General features: G+C 40.9%; 1 protein-coding gene across 4 annotated transcripts in view; it reads left to right on the top strand.

Moving 5' to 3' along the window:
• Positions 1 to 5,665: 5,665 nt before the first annotated feature.
• gabra1 (gamma-aminobutyric acid type A receptor subunit alpha1) overlaps positions 5,666 to 14,593 on the top strand; it is a 37,417-nt gene continuing 28,489 nt past the window's right edge. The window contains exons 1-4 of one of the 4 annotated variants that reach the window (XM_006784990.3): positions 5,666 to 5,888; positions 8,190 to 8,292; positions 13,082 to 13,194; positions 14,101 to 14,168. In XM_006784990.3, coding sequence (XP_006785053.1) covers positions 8,213 to 8,292; positions 13,082 to 13,194; positions 14,101 to 14,168 — 261 coding nt within the window. In that variant the 5' untranslated portion in view covers positions 5,666 to 5,888; positions 8,190 to 8,212. Of the gene's footprint in view, positions 5,889 to 5,911; positions 6,685 to 8,186; positions 8,293 to 13,081; positions 13,195 to 14,100; positions 14,169 to 14,593 lie in introns of those variants that run through there. The other 3 variants (XM_006784987.3, XM_006784989.3, XM_006784988.3) reach the window with 3 other exon arrangements.

Raw genomic sequence — 14,593 nt, 5'->3', positions numbered from 1 at the left:
ATAAATGTGTGTGTGTGTGTGTGTGTGTGTGTGTGTGTGCGTGTGTGTGCACCTATGCTAGCGTGTGTTACACTGGACTTGGCCTAAAACTGTGAGTCAGAGAAGATGTCAGCTTTGGCTGATTGCAGAAAGCAGCTCACAGAGGGGAAGCACTCTTTTGTCCTCTGCACAGCCTGATTTATTTCTCTGAACAACTGATTGAGGCAAGTCACTCCTAATACTCTGCAGAAGGAGAACTACAGACAACAGTGACAGCGGATTTGTGTCTACTTGTGAAACTGCTAGAACGACAGGTACCCAGCAATTTGGTGATATTAGCTTGTGACTACATTCAGGTTCACTTAGTGCCTCCTTAAAGTCATTTATTAAAGGAACTATGCAAACACTAGTAATATGTGGATTCATTGTTAGTGTCTCTACTTCTTAGTACCACTTATGGATAACACTGCAATGAAAATCTTTCCACTATACTTGTAAGAGTTTTGTCCTGATTGGAAGGCTGATGATGATGAAATTGGAATCCAGGTGGAGACGAAGACAACACACTACAGAACAGTGCAAAAGTCTTGAGACTTGATACATTTTGAGAAAAATATTTTGTTAGAAAAATGGGGGGAAAGGTGTGACGACTTGTTGAAAAATGCACAAACATACATGAAAATTAAGTATATAAAGCAGAAATTAAGTTTGTAAGCTTGATAGTAGATATTTGACATCACCTTTAATCTTCAACATAGTTTGAACTCTCTTAGTCAAGCTTTCTTAATTGTTCAGATTTATTCAAGCAGTCTTCCAGGCTTCTTGAACTACATTCTGACCTGAAACAGTTACACCTGTACATTTTACTGTCCTGCTGTATAGTCTATGTGACAAAATAATATGGGTTTGAGGGTTTAGGATCATTGTCATGCAGAGAAATAGGCATTTCCAATCAGATGATTTCCAGATGCAAATCAGTTCAATTAAATATTATTAATACAGCACCAAATCACAACAACAGTCTCCTCAAGGTGCTTTATATTGTAAGGTAAACCCCACAATAATACGTACAGAGAAAAGACCCCCTATGAGCAAGCACTTTGGCGACGGTGGGAAGGAAAAACTCCCTTTTAACAGGAAGAAAACCTCCAACAGAACCAGGCTCAGGGAGGGGAGGCCATCTTCCACGACTGGTTCGGGTGAGAGAAGGAAGACAGGACAAGAGACATGCTGTGGAAGAGAGCCAGAGATTAATAACAAGTATGATTCCGTGCAGAGAGGTCTATTAACACATAGTAAGTGAGAAGGGTGACTGAAGAAGAAACACACAGTGGATCATGGGAATCCCCCAGCACCCCTATGCTATGCTTTGCAGCATAACTAAGAGAGGATTATGGGTCACCTGATGCAGCCCTAACTATATGCTTTAACAAAAAAGAAAGTTTTAAGCCTAATCTTAAAAGTAGAGATAGTGTCTGTCTCCCAAATCCAAGCTAGAAGCTGGTTCCATAGAAGAGGGGCCTGAAAACTGAAGGCTCTGCCTCCCATTCTACTTTTAAATACTCTGGGAACAACAAGTATGCCTGCAGTGCGAGAGCGAACTGCTCTAGTGGGGTGATATGGTACTACAAGGTCATTAAGATAAGATGGGGCCTGATTATTTAAGACCTTGTATGTGAGGAGCAGGATTTTGAATTAAATTCTGGATTTAACAAGGAGCCAATGAAGGGAAGCCAATATAGGAGAAATATGCTCTCTCTTTCTAGTCCCTGTCAGTACTCTTGCTGCAACATTTTTGATGATCCTACATGGTGGGTTATAGCTGACAACACTTTTTTGCATTATTAATTACATAATTTTTGACAAGATCCACAACACCACTGTCTGAAATCGAGTCCCAAACCATGACAGAGCCTCCAACATGTCTTACAGAAGGCTGTAGACACTCACTGTTGCACTTCTCTCCTGACATCATCAATACATACTGATAATGATTTGAACCAACAATTTAACATTTTGATTCATAAATCCATAAAACCTGCTGCTAATTTTAGACCAGTTATTGTGTAATGTGGCATACCTCAGTCTTTTCTCCCTGTTTCCTTGCTTAAGGATAGTTACCTATCGGGTACCCTTTCATTAAGAGTAGGGGTGGGTTTTTATAATCGATTTATCGATTAAAATCGATTCTGGCTTGGATAACGTAAAATCGATTCATTAAAATCCTGAATCGATTTTTTAATATAAATTAATTTTGCCCGAAATGCCAGAATCTCTGGTGAAATCTCACAAAATTTCAACAACCACCAAACAGCTAAAACAGTAAATGAGAGCAGGAACACGGATTCTGCACAAAGACTTAAACACACAGCGCAGCCCGCGGATCAGAATCAGTTAGATGTCGCCTTTCTCACGGTCGGGGCTGAAAGCCGACAGCGCGCTGATTCTGATCTGTCGGCGGGTCCGCGCTTTGTGTTCACGCCCTTTATGCGCTGATTCTAAAGCTGTTAGTTTGATGTCTCTCCAAACAATATTGACCGAACCAGCAGCAAAAGAAGATCCAAACTATGCATCACATAAACATCGTCATGTATTCACTCTGACTTTTACTGTTTTGCTTCGACCACGATGCACAGCTCTCTCGCGCGCGTGCTCGCGCTCTCTCTCCCTCTCCCCCCCCCTCTGTACTGTTTTCTGCTTTATTCGCTTGCTTGTTACGCACAAGTCTACCGCTGTTTACAGCGCTGTCGGCCGACGTTTTTTTTTTTTTCCGTTTTATATACTTCCGAAAAGAAAACCTAATTTCTGCCGTTCAATAGGCTTCTGAACAAATTTAAACTTTTTAAAATTATGCAAAATGCAAAACGCGTAGCCGTGTCTCTAATAAAACCGCTGTAACGTCAGAGGTAATGTTCATGTGTTGATTATTGGTTTTCTTTCATTTTTGATGTACTGCAGAATATTTTTATAAAATCCCAGGCCAGGAAAATCACCTTCATGTTTTTCTGTGTTTTATCTTCAGCTACTTTGACACAAAGGCCTCTGCTGTGACGCTCACACCTCTGTTAAAGTCTTGCGTGTGTCAGCTTCCTTTTTATAGATACAAAAATATGTAAATGTACTGATCTGAATTATAATATTTCTGACTGTCAAAATTTCCCAGATTCAAATCGAAGTGAATCGAATCGAATCGAATTAAATCGAATCGTGGATCGAATCGATTCGGGACCTTGTGAATCGGAATTGAATCGATTCTAGAAATCAGTGACGATACCCAGCCCTAATTAAGAGCATGTCTGAAGAGGTTTTGACAAACTGTGGATAGATCACACAAATGCATCTCTCAGATCCCATGTCACGTCTTTGCATGATTTTATTTTCTATTTCTTAAGGACATGACTTTCATATACTGTTCACCTGCTGTTTTAGGCCTCTGCTTGTACAGCTTCTTCCATCTTTCAAGGGACAAACTGCACACTGTGCAGTGTGAAAATTAGTAAAAAGGCACTCAATGTCTAAAGAAAAACTTTGACAGACATTCAAAAAGCCTGGAGAACTACTGGTCAAGACCTCTTTCAAAATGGCAAAAGGTCTGACTCTTTGTAATTAAAACATAAAGAAATAAGGAATGATTCAAGATGTTTCCACAGTACTTTACATCCAGGTTCAAAGGCCACACCAGCATCAGAGTTTAAACCAACTGACACCATGAAATGCACTAGCCCTGTGGATAATAAAAAGGCAAGTGCAAATCACTGCAGTAATTGAAATAAAGTACTGCACTTGAGTTTATATCTCCATCTCTATCTCCTGGTAGAGCCTTAGATGGAGTCAGCCAAGGGGGGAACCCTGCCTGTCGTTGCATATGGACAGAGTAATCTAGAGTGGACTAAACAAAGCTAAAATGTGCAATTGGCTAGAACAGCCCAAAATCATGGAGACTGGATTTCCAATCTAGTGACGTCACATCCCAAATTAAGACATTTTTGCCTTGCGATGTGCATACTCCTCAAGAAATATACTGGGACTTTCTCATATCATGCTTCATCTATTTTTTAAATGTTCTTCAAAGCCTGCAAATAATTTGAAATTAGACTGGAGCTACAAATAAAGCTGAGGTGTTAAAGATTGTGTCACAGTGAGACCGCATGTGTTGACTAAACTTAAAATAAGAGTACAGTAAAAGCTTTCAGGGTCATGGGCCACAACAATCCTGATGCTTCAAGCGCATCCACGGAACATCCCAAACAGCAAATAACTGTCTTCTGGCATGTGCGGCCACGTGGCACCGACTTGGGCAACAGAGAATGCAAAAACATATTGACTCTGTGAACACATAGACGAGTTGGCAGTTGGTTGCTATTTGCGTTAATTTGTCATTAATACAAGGCTGCAACACATGGTGTATGAAAGCCAATTTACCGCAGTTGGTACTTTAAGATTGTGTGAAATGAAACAACTTATCACCACATACAGCACTTTGATGGATGCACAAAAGGAAGGAAGAGGGAAAGTGAGAGGGGGTGGAGGCGTACTTTCAAAATTCAAAAACACTGTTCACAGCGAGTGATTATTTCCACATAACCTGCACACCTCTCACCTAAATTACCATCATCCATCTCTCTCTGCAAACACACACACACACACAGCTCACGTCACTATCCGTTCCCATCACCTGTCCAGAGATGGAGCTGTGAGGAGCCAAGACGCCTTTGTTTGCCATTTGTTTAAGCGGAGTCCCTAGATATTCATCTTAACTGATCACTTGCGCTGTTTGGTAGAGGCTCTACGTTGTTGCCCAAGAAGTCCCCCTCTTCGGCACAACGGAAGGTTAATAAAACGCCGGGAGGAGGAGAAGGAGGAGGAGGCGAGGAAGAAACGACAGTCATACTTTTCCCTCTCCACTATCCATCGCGGGCGTGCGCGTCGATTTGAGCGCACACGGGCACGTGTTGGTTGTGCATGAGCTCAAATCGAGTCACATGCAGCGGTGGCGTCTGGCTTTGGGAGAAGGGAGGCAGCTTGAGACGATACCCCACTTGCATTCTGATAGCATTATGAGCTGGGTGGGGTTGTGGACCTGTTAAATATATATACACAAACACACACCCGTGCAGCATCAGGTTAAGAGCGCAAGTGTGTGTATGCGTGTGTGAGGTAGTGGATATGGTGGTAGGGGTCCTTGTGGAATACATTTTCATAGATAGATTGATAGATAGGTAGATGAAATACATGTCTTATTGAATACAGACATAAAGGAGGCATACAAACCCATGACGTCCGTCACAACTAATCACTCACATGCACTACTTTAACCACGCGTGAAGAGGCACACACATACACACACTCACGCTCACAGAGGAAACGTTGCACTGCAGACCAGACTGACGTGACTACACTGCCAGCTCACTCTGCCTGCTCTGATGAAAATAAACCCCCAGTCAAAACTGAAGGCGAAAAAAAAGAGTTGTTCCTCTGTCAAAATCATTCTAGGATCAACAGACGGGATTTATAAGAGGCTTATGCGACCATCAGTCATAGTGATATGATGTAAACTGCCCATAAGAATGCCCTTGCTTTCCACTTATGCCTTCTTTCAGAGTCCTTGGTGATGAAAATGTCCCCTGATTTGTAGTTTAACTTGAAATACGCAGATGACTACAAAAATATACGCCGGTTATCATAAGCTCGTTTTTTTTCCCTCCCTTGCAGATGCACGCAGCTCAGCGCTCCTCGTCGTTCTGTGCTCAGTCTGGAGCGGCGCGGCTGTAGCAGCAGAATATTTGGCTGTAAACAGAAACAGTGTTGGGGTCTCGATGCGAAACGTGGGTTTTTAGTAGACGGCGAGTGATTCGAGGAGGATTTTTTTTTATTGCAGAGAGAGAAGCTCGTGTCATCAGTGCAAGCTGGTGAGGGAACACGATTTTCTTAACATTGTGGATGTGTCTTTTTCCCCCGCTGGTGCGCGGGAATCTGTGCCATAGCATCGTTTTTTAATTCATTTTTCCTCTTCATTGCGAGAACTCACTGTCCGTTTTATGGCCGTAACTCTTGTCCATACGATGTCCTAGCTGTTTCAGGTCGTGAGACGGTCTTTTTGATGAATGCCAATATAATCTCTTTGGAAATCATCACGTAGGAGTCAGGGAGAGAGGGAGAGCGAGATGGTGAAAAAATAACAAGGAATTCCAATCAAAAAATGTAAGAGGATTTTTATTTAGCAGCCAGTGAAAAGAGATTAGTGCGACAGCAGTGGAAGTTAAATTGTGCTGCATATGAAATGGGCGGGCTTGTCTTTATATTAGGTCTGCACAGCCTATTCTAAAATTATATAGTCTGCGCTTGGACATAGTCTGTTTGGTGTGCGCTTTATTTACAGATACGGTCGGTGAACAGCAATAATTTGGAGGGGGATGTCGGTACACAGACCAGATTTGGTAGTTTAGCAGAAGATTTCTCCTTTTTTTCTTTTCTTTTTTTTCTTTGCTGCTGACAGACTGAGAGTTGAACTCACTACGGCACCACCAATGAACAGTGAGAGAGACCTGCGCATATCGTCAGCAGCCGCTTCTCCAGCCTCAAGCTAAAATTCGTCAGATCTGAGATCACAGAGGATTTTTTCTCATTCAGTCCGGCTAGAAAAGCTATTCGTAAAAGTTTGAGGATATAGGCAGCGGGCAACGAATATACCCCGACTCATCTGCTGTAAGTGATTTCTTCGTTTTTTTTCTCGCCTTTCTGTCAGGCAAAAGCGCGAGAGAACAGTCGGATTCAGAAAGGGATGGTTTGTTGCTGGACACCGCTATAACCGAAGACGAGTTTTATTGGGGAGAAAGGGGCAGTTTGTCGTCGAAATTAGAAGCGATTTAGGCGATTTTAAAAAATGATTTCTGTGGAGAACACGAGCTGCTTGATGTTTTGAAGGGAGGCAGCTTGGTTTCATCACCACGGACAGCGCTCCGAATAAAATAGCATCAACGTACATTTGCTTAATTACTCTGCCACGCACGAATCCGATCGTCATGCATGTATTTAGACCGTCCATGCAACGATGCCAGTTGCATGCCAAATGTCTGTCCGTGTCAAATATGTATTCATATGTTGTTGGGGACAGGGTGACATTTCCTCTGAATAACTTAGAAAGTGTGCCTATGCGGGATTTTCTCCTCCGTTCCTTAATCTGTAGTATCCTCGCTTATCAAGTCCTTGTCAGCCTCGGGATTTATTTTCATTTCATTTCATTTTAACAGAGCAGTGCATGTTCATTTCACTGTGCATCCCGCTCACTGTGCATCTTGGCACACCACAGCCAAGTATCAGGGGTATTGTCTTCTATCTGGGCTGTGGTTTTTTTGGCACCATTTTATGGTCGTTTGTGAAATTTTAGCGCTTTTTTTTAATAACTTAGTAACTGGCCCTCTCGTGGACACACTGAATATGCTTTCAGGAATGGATTGTGATTTGGGGCATTGTGATCTACATGCACAATAACCCTTTCTATCGTCTGTACACTTTATGACCCGACTGCCACAGCTAAATGAATAGAGAAGATGCAAATATTGGTCTTTTAGGGCGATTTGGTTTAATGCTGCGGTAACGCAGTTTCAAATTATAGGGTATTAGAGGAGGCTGTGTACAGGTGCTACAAGCTCACGGGGGGTGTTATTTGGTCAGTGATGTGTTTCCTTGTTATTTCTGCTTAATTATTATGCGCTACAGATGCAGCCATATCCTCTGCATATGGATTAAGCATCAATTATGAAAAATGTGTTTACACTGTATGCCTTTTTGGTAATCAAAACGTTGATCAGTTCTTATCTCTCTCGTGGCTTGGGTGTAGAATGTGGCTCTGTCAGCGTGACATGTAATGCAAAATTTGATGTCAAATCTTTGATGTAATGTTGGATGTAATGGCCCAGTGCATCAGTGCATGTGGCTTGGCTATTTGGTTTTTGATTCATGTGCTGTCAGTGAATCTGTTAGTGATGTTGAGAGTCAGGACCAAAAAACCTCACATAAAGCATCCTGGTCCATAATCATGTTTGCTGGTGTTTTACCACATCCCATTTGCTGACACTGAAATATTAGGAATGACGGTGTGCCACTGGCTCATATGACTTGATAATGATGTCCATTCTCTCTCTCTCTCTCCATCTCTCTCTGTCTCTCTCTCTCTTTGTCTCTCGCTCTCTCTCTTTGAACCCCAGCAGTGAAAGGTCTTCATATTGCAACCATGTGTGGACGGGGCCGGACGCTCTTTCTGTATCTGTGGGCTTGCTTGCTTTTTACCAACAGCGTACTGTTTGGGAAAAGGTAAGAATAAACTTGAACTTGTGATTGCACATATCCTGTATTTCTATCGGATTCACTGGACAAGTCATTAAAGTCACAAATCTGCATAAGATGCCTCACAGATTCATATTTATGTCTTCACACTGTTAACATGTTTTGGTTTTGAAGGCTTGCACAGTGCTAGAGGGGGAAAAAAACAATGTTGAGGGTGATCATTCTTGTAGGCATAGATACAGCCCATACGATCATGCTATTATTGGAACTCTAATTGCACATCATGATTTGAACATCAGACTGCATCAGGCAAAAAATAAAAAAATAATTGTGGACACTTTTATGAAAAAGCAGAAGTACCTTTTAAAGCTGGTGTCTTTGCTTACAAAATGGTCAACAGGCTTGTACTGTAAATATGTCAGTGAATCAGCTAAACATGGAGGTAACTAGTTCTGTTCACCTGAAATGCTGATAGTCTGTCTTCCTACCTATTGCTTGGTGTATTGGGCTCCTCTCTATCAAAGCATATTCACTGTGGTTGTAACTGGGGCATCCTCACAGGACACCTCCATGCTTTTAATTGCATAGTGGTAATATTAAGTGGCGCATAGTGGGGGGAAGATGAAAGCCAAAATAGCCTCTATCAGCTTTATCACAGTGTTACACTTTTTTTGGTTCACTAGCCATGCAAGACACATTTACATTCCTAGATTTCAGTCCTGGGTTGTGTACAGTAGATGGTGTGTGTTGCACAGAGACATTTGGCAAGGGTTATTGCACATGTGTTTTTGACGGTGGCTGCAGGGACAGCGGGGGTTGAGTTACACACACTTCTTCTCAGTGTCAACACTGAAGTGTTGGACGTCAGCTAAACCTGAAGCAAACCAGCAAGGACAGAGAGGGAGAGGAAAGTTGAAAATACATGACACAATTAAAAAAAAAACCACTGCCATGCATTAATTCCCATACGATTCAAAAGCGGGAAAGCATAAAAGCATACGGTTAAAGATTCAAGAACACAAATGAAACCGTTCCAAAAGGACAAGTAATTTATTAAACAAGACCATTGAAACTTTAACCCCTTTTTAAATCACGTGTACAATATTGGAGAAACTAAAGGGATTGGATCTGCCTCACAGCTGAATAATCCAGGAAGGCAGTTAACTTCACTGGAGATAAATTGATGGTCCAGAATGCTTTTTCTATGTCACACAAACACACATGGAGCATGCAGTTTGTGTCTCAGATAACACGCCTTGAGAACATGCAGAAGACATATAAAATGTTTCCCATTTTAAATATTTGATGAATTGCAGCATCTCTGTATTTTTAACTCATTGTTTCCAATTAAGCACAACAGCAGCTTTAGCTTGCGAAGCACTGACTTGCAAATAGAGGGTCTGGTTCATGGGGTTTGATATGTTGTACATTAGAGAAAATCTAAAAGTACTCATTACCTTACTGAGGAACTGTCAACGCAAACTGCAAAGCAATTATCACCCAAAGATTTACTGTATAATCCAGTCCCCTTTTTGAAGTCAAATACAAAATCACGAACACAAACACACAGAGACGCGCGCACACATACACACACACACACACACACACACACACACGCACACACACACACACACACACACACACCTTGGGGGATTTCAACAAGACACGGTAATCAGGAAGACCTAGAACTCTGCTACAGCATGTTGCCAACGAAAGAAATTGCCTTATAATTAGATATCCGGCTGACAAGATAGACAGATATAGAGAGAGCGAAGGAGGGAGAAAGAGAGAGACAGATACAGGTTAACAGAGAAAGAGAGACACTGGCAGAGAGTGTGTGAGCAGCATTGTTGCTGTTCAGATGACCTGTAGATGGGGATGGTGTACAATGTTTCAGTAGGAAGTAGCCCCTGGCTGATAAACATGTGTATTCTTCCACATCACCTTTTTTCTGCTTTCTTTTCTTGTCCTTGACATACAGCTCTAACCTCTACACTCAACTATTTCCCACATATACCTTAAAAAATATCTGTCTCTAATGAAGATCACAGTTTGTCAAGTTAAGATAAAATAAATGTCATTCAAGAAATGTGAAAAAGGATTTAATAGATAGAGTGACAGTGAATTTTTCCAATTAGTTTTACCGATTATGAACATTTTCATTGCATCCTGTTAAATACCTGTTGACCGTAAAGGAGCGTGGCTTGTATTCTATATTGGTGGAGATTATAAGAGGAAGGCTATATTTTGGGGTGACTTACTCTAGTTTGGCAAATCTGAAAAATACCAGATAAATACTGTGAAAATGGGAAATACACAAAACTAAGGCAAAGTAGACTGTGATTTATTTTAGTCTTAACTGATGTGCCATGGATGCAGTTTGTGCTGTCTGTTTTCATACATAATTGGCTCCTCAGACCAGAACAAAAAAGAAAAAAAAAATTATTATTTTGAATTACAGCACTTCAAAGCAGTTACCGACTGTGTTTGTGGGCGAAGAAATTGCTCATCAGTCTCTAAAGTTTGAATGTTTTTTTTATTTATTTATTAATTTTCAGAGAAAAGTGGACACTTGTGAATTAAGGGAAACTGGAGGCAGAGTTAGATTAAGCATCTCTTAAAAACCCATGCGGATGTGGATGGTGCATCTTTATTTACAAAGAAGTGTTTAGCACCTTCATGTTGAAATCTGTAGACTCTGCCTCAGACCTATAGCTTTTATTGAGAGCTATGTATCTATGTGGTTGTGGCAGTCGAAACTGTATCTTCACCTTTCCAAGGCTTTTGAGTCTCTATTCCCTTGTTTTTTGTCTTTTTAGACTATACATTGAAGCTTTAACTCCCATTCTTAATAGGCGTCACTCTCCCACCCGCTATCCCTCCTACTTTTCCCTCCAACCTTATGCAGGTCCCCGCTAACTAATCTCGATGACCTCTCTCTCTCCTTGGAGCTGTTCAGCTAGCAGAGCTTGTTTCCAAACACTTGCTGTTTATTTTGCATGCAATCAAACCAAATCCTTTTGGCACAGCAAAGGAGGAGAAGATGATAGCAGAATAAAATATGCTGTTGAAGATATTAATTGTGCTATCATATATGGAAGGTTGTGGGTGCAGATGGTACATGCATGCATGCCTTCATGGACACACGTGCTCTTTCACTGCAGTCCTTGTGCTACACATTGTAATTAGGGGCTGTATCCCAGATTATGAGTGCGTTGAAATATTTATGTGTGGAGATGCAAACCCTCCTCTAACAATTACTGATTGTGAGTGTTTTCAGCATTGCTCTAAGCATTTTGTTTCATGTTGTTCAAAGAGCACATTCAGCAAGGCCTTTGTGATCTAAAAGACCATATTAAGGCATCAATAATGTATTATGGTTTCTCTATGTCTACTCTGTATTTCACTCTCTATTTTCTCTGCTGAGGGTACCTAAAGGCTGTGTGTGCACATACACATACGGTACATGCTATGCAGCCCACACGCCCCACTGATAATAAATAAATAAATCCAGTGTCAAATTGGTCTCACTATCAAGTCAACATATACTGACGTTTGGGATGGACCCCCCTTGGCGTAGCATTTTAACAAACTGGATACCCCTTGAGCCATTTGTCATTGTGCATGGTGGCCTGTAAAACTATAGCCAGATGCACCCTGCTGTGCCGTCACTGTTATGGGATGAGACAATGGCAGAGAGGTGGCTAACATGTAAAGTTGTTCTACTCCTAAACCTATCCATATAGTAACTGAGACTAATAAGTCAAAACTAATGTTTAGTTGAAATCAGTTCAATTCAATTGTATTTCTACGGGGCCAAATCAAACAACAGTTGCCTCAAGGTGCTTTATATTGTAAGATGTAAACCCTACAAAAATGCAAGAAAAACAGAAAACGACAACTGTCATATAAGCCCCTATGAGCAAGCACTTTGGCGGATGTGGGAAGGAAAACTCCCTTTTAACAGGAAGAAACCTTTAGCAGAACCAGGCTCAGCCCCGACCGGTTAGGGGTGAGCAGATGAAGACAAGAGGGAGACATGCTGTGAAAGGATCCAGAGATGAATAATAATTAATAATTAAATGCAGAAAATCACTCAGTGCATCATTGGAATCCCCCAGCAGCCTAAACCTATTGCAGTGTAACCAAGGGAGGTTTCAGGGTCACGTGAGCCAAAATAAAGTTTTAAGCCTAATCTTAAAACTGAAGGCTCTGCCTCCCATTCTACTTTTCAAAACAAAAGCCAAAGAAACTGGAACTCCTGCTACAATAGCACTTTTCAATGCTATCCACTAGCCCAAGTTCTATTTTATCCAGACATTTCTTTCAGTTGCTATACTTTGTCGTCTGACAAAAATGTAATCTGTGCTTTGGAATGTAATGCTATAGTGTGTGAACATGTTACGCCAAGTGGTTCTGACCAAGCGTCAGTGATGACTTGGAAGTGAGAATGTGCTAATAGTAGAGAAAAACTTGGCCTCGTGGGATACGTTCGTTTTCAGTCCACCTCTGAACAATCACTTGCTTATTTATTTCATATCAATATGATCTGAAACCTCATGCTCGTGCTCACACACTGAATTCTAATTTAGCAGCTAAATTTGTCAGTGTCATATAGGATTTGGATGAGTTTTCTTTGTGTTATCACAATGTGATTCACGCAGCATTTATGCTACCCACGTGCATTAACTACAGAGCTGAAACCGTCCTTCTTCCCCTTTGATCTATAAAACAGTTTGTTCTTACACAGTTGATAGTTCTGACTGTGGTTTTGGATTCTAGCTGTGACTTTAAATCTTATTCTTTGCGTTCCCAGCTCTGGGCAGAACGGCATGACAGATCAACAGAAAGATAACACTACAGTCTTCACAAAGATCTTAGACAGCCTTCTGGATGGCTATGACAATCGCCTCAGGCCAGGACTAGGAGGTCAGTAAACCCAAGTCATTGCATATATTTTGTCCCACATAATGGCTGCTGTTTGTCTTTTTTTTTTTTTTTAACTTGCAATAGAATAATCTCCAAGGGTTTAAATGTTACAGAGGGGAGCTTGCAGTAAGTGTCAGACTTTAAAAGGTAAAACAATCTGAGACCTGGCCCTTCTATCCTGCTTTTGTGTGTGTTTGTTCCTTCTATTGTCAACTATCCATTGACAAAAGACGGAAGCAAAATGGCAGGAATTCAAGGACAAATCCAGGAAATGAAAAGGTGCAAACTAGATAAAGAAAGAAAAACAGAGAGTAAAAGGGAGAGGAGGGAGTGATGATGTGAGAATTAGTGTGTGAAGGACACTGAGGATTGCACAGTATGATGCAGCAGGCATCAAACAGACAGGCGAATAAAACAACGCCTGCTAGAAGTTCAGCAGCCAAAGGGAAGAAATTATGGATTATGATGGGTATCATTCATAAATTGTCTCTCACACACACACACACACACACACACACACACACACACACACACACACACACACACACACACGGTCTCTGCAGCCCATTCCAAAAGAATTCCCACTGGTCCCATTTTGGCTATCAGCATTATGGGACTAGAATGGCACATTTCCAACAATGCAGCAATGCACAAATTTATTAAGAGATTAAACCTCTGTCCGGTTTCAATAACAACAGAAATGGTTATTGACATCCAAAGTGGACATTTTTTTTAAGTGTTTTGTTTTTTTGTTTGTTTCTTGTGTGCATGTCTAAGTGCTAAAAATATTTCTGAATAGATTTAGTGCTTCAGAGGCTATAGCCAGGTGGTCCTGTATTAACAGGTAGTTAGAAGCTAATGAATGCCACTGATAGTCACTCACTCAGCAATTTCCTGCTTCAACAGAGCGTGTAACTGAAGTCAAGACTGACATTTTCGTGACTAGTATTGGGCCAGTTTCGGACCATGACATGGTAAGACTCTTTTCGCCTCTATAAATGTCATTAGTTTTCTGGTATTCCTCCCCTCCATCTTTAGCCCTGCCTTATAGCTTTTCTGGACACAGTGTTCTTTAAGCTGTGAAATATCTATTGATTTGTAGATTCATTCTATTAACTTATGATGTGTTAATAAAACTGTCACCTGCAAACTAAATTTTCCGGTTCATGGTTTGTAAGCTCATGCTACAAAAATGCTGTGGTACCAGTGTGTACTACAAAAAAAAAAAAAAAAGCCTCAAATATCCTTCTTGTACAAGTTTGAAGGATAGACAATAGAATTACTTGCATTATTTTGGAACATTCACATGAACTAAAGTATAATTAAGAATAAATCAATACAATAACAAGCAAAATTGGGATTATGAGTGATTGATTATGACAAGCTTAAAGTTTAACCT

The sequence above is a fragment of the Neolamprologus brichardi genome, chromosome 10, assembly GCF_056152115.1.
Source record: "Neolamprologus brichardi isolate AB-2024 chromosome 10, ASM5615211v1, whole genome shotgun sequence".
Taxonomy (NCBI): Eukaryota; Metazoa; Chordata; class Actinopteri; order Cichliformes; family Cichlidae; genus Neolamprologus; species Neolamprologus brichardi.
Note: the sequence above shows the minus strand (reverse complement) of the source record. Positions and strands in the feature narration are given on the sequence as shown.